A 4887-nucleotide genomic window follows, 5' to 3' on the forward strand; every position below is an offset into this window, starting at 1 on the left:
AAGAAAAAATCATTACTCATATCGTAACTCATATTTCTATGAGTTACAATATCACATCCTTTTATTTACGATATTTCTAATGTGTTCGAAATATGAGTTATGATATGTGTAAGAATTTTCCCTTTGTTATTTGTCAATTCGGTAAATTAATGGAATTTTTAACGAAAGATCATGTGATGAAGTCTAGCCACTAAAACAAACCTCATTTTTAAACTCTAGATCACCTTGTAGAGAATTTCCAGACAGTCTCTTCATAGCAATTTCTATCCCATCCGTTAGTTGACCCTAAGTTATGTTGGAAAATACGTTCAAATTTGAACGCAAACCTCATGTCCTAATTTTGTGGATCCACGTGCCTCTTAAAAGGTTTCCAGTCCGCACGTTGACGTTGCTAATATTCTCCAACAGTTAAAAGCGTTATTTGCCCGGTAACGGTACAGTTAGAACCCTGGCACGCTTTCGACAGGCTACACAGACCTACTACGAATAGCTTGCACTAGCAACCACGTAGGTGAACCTGACTATATATTTGCCCACACAATTATGTGAACATGGGAATGGAAAAATTGTTGGAAAATACGTTCAAATTTGAACGCAAACCCCTCATGTCCTAATTTTGTGGATCCACGTGCCTCTTAAAAGGTCTCCAGCCCGCGCGTTGACGTTGCTAATATTCTCCAACAAGTTATTCAAATGAGAACCACCCTTTAAGTGAAAATGTAAGAACCAACCTAAATACACATAATTTATAACATAAATACACACAATCTATCACAATAAACACAAAGAGCTCAACTAGCTAGCTCATAATTCTATAATAATTAATTGTAGTCTTAATTTTATTTATTCAACAAAATAAGGCAAGGACAAAGCTTGGTAGCTTGCTTATTACATAACACATACATATACACTGTATTATTAGGCCTTCTTAAACACAACCCTCAATGGCTTATCAGTGATTGCAAGAATTCTTATTCCATCCACAACTAAAATTCCAAGGTCCCCACACACTGGCCTGCAAATATCACACACTGTTGGGCAGTAATAGAGCTTGTAGGCATCTTCATCTCTTCGAACTTTGAACCAGTTGCTTATTGTGTCCCTCCCCGGGTTGCCTTCTTCTCCGCCTGTTCCCACCACATATTTGCCTGTGATTTCTTTCAAATCTAGCCTCCACAGAGTGGACATAACACATATGCTCACTGCAGAGAATTTGATGTTGTGATCCACTGATTCCTGAGGGCCCGCCAACATATTGTTATTAGAAATTACTATTAGAGATTTTTATAACATAAAATTTAGTTTGTTGAGATTTTGACTATATATTTAGATTTGGAAAATTTCATTTTTAAGCGTTTAAGTTATATCCGTGGTACAAATTTAGTCCATGAGTTATATATGTGACTATCTTAACCCTTAAATTATTGATGAAGTGGCGATTTTAATCCCTTGGGGACTATTTTCACCACAAATTTGTCACTTAATAAAGTGGCTGATTTGTTCCTTCAAGGACTAAAATCGCTACTCCATGCATAACTTAGGGATTAGAGATGATCACGCATATAACTTAGGGACTAAATATGTACCATAGGTATAACTAGAGGAACAAAAATACAATTTTCCCATTTAGATTTATTTGTCATAATAAGCCATATATATATATATATATATATATATATATATATAGAGAGAGAGAGAGAGAGAGAGAGAGAGAGGGGTACATACACTTAAAATTCGCTATGATCAAACACAAATTAAACCAACATAGTATATATTCTAGTATATGGTATACCTGAACATTGGTGGAGGAAGGATTAACTGATGAAAATTGGACAGCAAAGCCATTGGAAGAAGAGTCAGGAGACTGGACTACCAGCAGCGGGCAAGTGGTGTTTGGGCCGCTGGCTAGCGTCAGTCCCCCGCCGCCTTCGGTGTTCCCGTCAGCCGCCGCCGGCAGTATGTAATAGTCCACTCCGGTGAGGACTTCCTGGCCGGAACTGTCCTTCACCACGTTAGCCATAATTTGTGCTTCAATGCACAAAAGTTTTATGGACTGGGCTATGAGAAATAAAAGGAAAAATACTTTTTCCATCTTCATTTTCTAATAAAAACAATTGCTGATTTTTTTATGTTTGGTATGTGCATCATCCCAGGATCGTACGACCTCAACTATATATAGAACTAATTCCTTGTGTATCCAATTTTCTTAAAAAAAAAAAAAAAAAAAAAGAAGGAATAAGGTTCAAATTGGCCACTGAACGTAACTTGAAAATGCAAATAGGTCACTGAACGGAAAAAAAAAAAAAGTACAATTAAGCCACTGAATACTCCAAAAGCGTGCAGTTAGGCCACTGAACACTGCAAATGTATGCAATTTCACCAGATAGTAGGTTACCATCAATTTTAGCAGGTTACCTGCTTATGTGGTAGCTGAGTTGGCATTTTTAATAATTTTTAAATACTTTTTAATCAATTTTAATAATAAATTTTAATAATTACCTTGAAAAAAAAGTTGAAAAAAATTAAATAAAAAAAAAAGGCAGCCACCCCGTCGTTTTATTTTATTTTAATTTGTTTAGTTTTTTTTTTTTTAAATTATTATTAAAATTATTTAAAAATTATTAAAAATGCTAACTCAGCTGCCACGTAAGCAGGTAACTCGCTAAAATTGATGGTAACCTGCTATCAGGTGAAATTGCATACATTTGGAGTGTTCAGTGGCCTAATTGCACTTTTTTTTTTTCGTTCAGTGGCCTAATTGCATTTTCAGGTTACGTTCAGTGGCCAATTTAAACCTTATTCCAAAAAAAAAAAAAAAACTTTTACTTTTCAATCTCTAAGTTATATGGTATAAAGTTCATCCCTACTTGTTGATCGTGCTAATTTCTTATTTTTAAGTTATAATTGACGTTATAAATATGACTGACATTGTAAATTTTGTCATTTTTCTAACAAAATATTAGTAACGAAATTTGCAACGTCAATATGAGAAGTGAGTACGATTAACTGTAGGGACGAATCTTACCATTATTCCATAATGTAGGTACGAAAACCTCCCTTTGACGTTTTTGCTTTTTCTAAATATTAGATCCTAGTTTCAATTCTAAGTTTTTGAAAAAAAATAAAATAAAATTGTTTGAAGTGATGAAGTGTGAAACGAAGTGGTCAACTGCATGCATAATCGCACGTGTGTTTTCGTAGTTACGTGAAGTGTAAACAACAACAACTATTAGTCTTAGGGCATGGCGTGCCAAATTAAAGATTATTAAAATTGTTGACTTTTATACAAAATGTTCGTGCATTATGTATGTAAAATTTAAATTTTGATCTGACTTTCTGTTATTGTACTATTTTCCGTGTTTTTTTGTAGTGTTACTTGTATTAATTGAAAAAAAAAAAAAAAAAAAAAGCAAACTAACTCTAATAATCAATTATCATATCAAAAAATTAAAAAATAAAATGAAAATACTGTATTTTTTTAAAAAAATAAAATAAAGAAGCTAATTAATTAATTATAAGTTGAAACGTTACAATAAAGATCGAGCAGACTGTTTCACAAATTTGAAGCTGAATTCTTTGGAGGAATTTAAAACTTCTTTAATGATTTGGTCAAACGTACCAAAGACTGACACTGGTTAAATAGTCTTGTACACCACCGCAAATTATGCCATTAAATCGTGTTCACTGAGAATGGTGTACACAAGGCAAAACGACGTCGTTTTTAGGCAAAAAAAAAATTTCGTGGATGTGGAGTTAACGGCGCGCGTTTGATCAAATTATGAATTTTCTGTTATGAGATTATGAATTTTATGAAAATTCATAATCTCATAACAGAAAATTCATAATCGCATAACAGAAAATTCATAATCTCACAACTGAAAATTCATAATCTCATAACAGAAAATTCATAATCTTATAACAGAAAATTCATAATCTCATGGTTCCAAAGTGAATATGTAGGCATGGTTCCAAAGTGAATGTGCAGGCATGGATTCATAATTTATGAATGTCCGTGATTTCGGACGGGAATATGTAGGCATGGTTCCAAAGTGAATGTGCAGGCATGAATTCATAATTTATGAATGTCCGAAATTATGAATGTAATAAAAATTCATAATCTCATAACAGAAAATTCATAATCGCATAACAGAAAATTCATAATCTCATAACTGAAAATTCATAATATCATAACAGAAAATTCATAATCTCATGGTTCCAAAGTGAATGTGTAGGCATGGTTCCAAAGTGAATGTGCAGACATGGATTCATAATTTATGAATGTCCGTGATTTCGAACGGGAATGTGTAGGCATGGTTCCAAAGTGAATGTGCAGGCATGAATTCATAATTTATGAATGTCCGAAATCTTTGTTTACCTCAAATTAAAGTGAAACCGCAAAATGTGAAAATAAAGAATAGAAGTCACGCAATTAATTAAGAAAAAAAAAAAAAAGATAACGGTGTACTAACACCGTTGGAACCGTGTTCACCATGAATGGTGAACACGGTTCCATGGCATAACGTCCCGTACACCACCTGACAGGCCAGTCCCTGGGCATGTCTGCCCAGGGCCATTGCACAGGGGCCCCAATTTTTTTTTTTTTTAAAAATTACGTATACAGTATATATTTGATCAGCCGTTAGCGCGAAATTCGAACCCTATTATCTAATTATCCTAAGCGTAGCGGCGTAGCTCCGTAGTTCGAATATTCGATCAGCGGCTTCAGCACAAGGACGCAAGGTAATTGTCTAATTTACATTCAATGAATTTGAGTAATTTGCATTCAATGAATTTGAGTAATTTGACTCAAACCTAGTGAATTAGTGATTAGTAAATCTCAAGAGGCCAACCTCACAAACAGCAGACGACATAAACTCAGCTTCGATT

General features: G+C 34.0%; 1 protein-coding gene across 1 annotated transcript; it reads right to left on the reverse strand.

Annotated features, from left to right (window-relative positions):
* Positions 1-779: 779 nt before the first annotated feature.
* LOC109193635 (kunitz trypsin inhibitor 2-like) lies at positions 780-2109 on the reverse strand. The gene is made up of 2 exons (XM_019344491.1): positions 1793-2109; positions 780-1236 (listed from the first exon to the last, which is right to left on the reverse strand). The coding sequence occupies exons 1-2, from the start codon at positions 2096-2098 to the stop codon at positions 919-921; spliced, it is 624 nt and encodes a 207-aa protein (XP_019200036.1). The 5' UTR covers positions 2099-2109; the 3' UTR covers positions 780-918.
* Between the last annotated feature and the right edge of the window lie 2778 nt (positions 2110-4887).

This window comes from Ipomoea nil, unplaced genomic scaffold (assembly GCF_001879475.1).
Source record: "Ipomoea nil cultivar Tokyo-kokei standard unplaced genomic scaffold, Asagao_1.1 scaffold1900, whole genome shotgun sequence".
In the NCBI taxonomy this organism is placed as follows: domain Eukaryota; kingdom Viridiplantae; phylum Streptophyta; class Magnoliopsida; order Solanales; family Convolvulaceae; genus Ipomoea; species Ipomoea nil.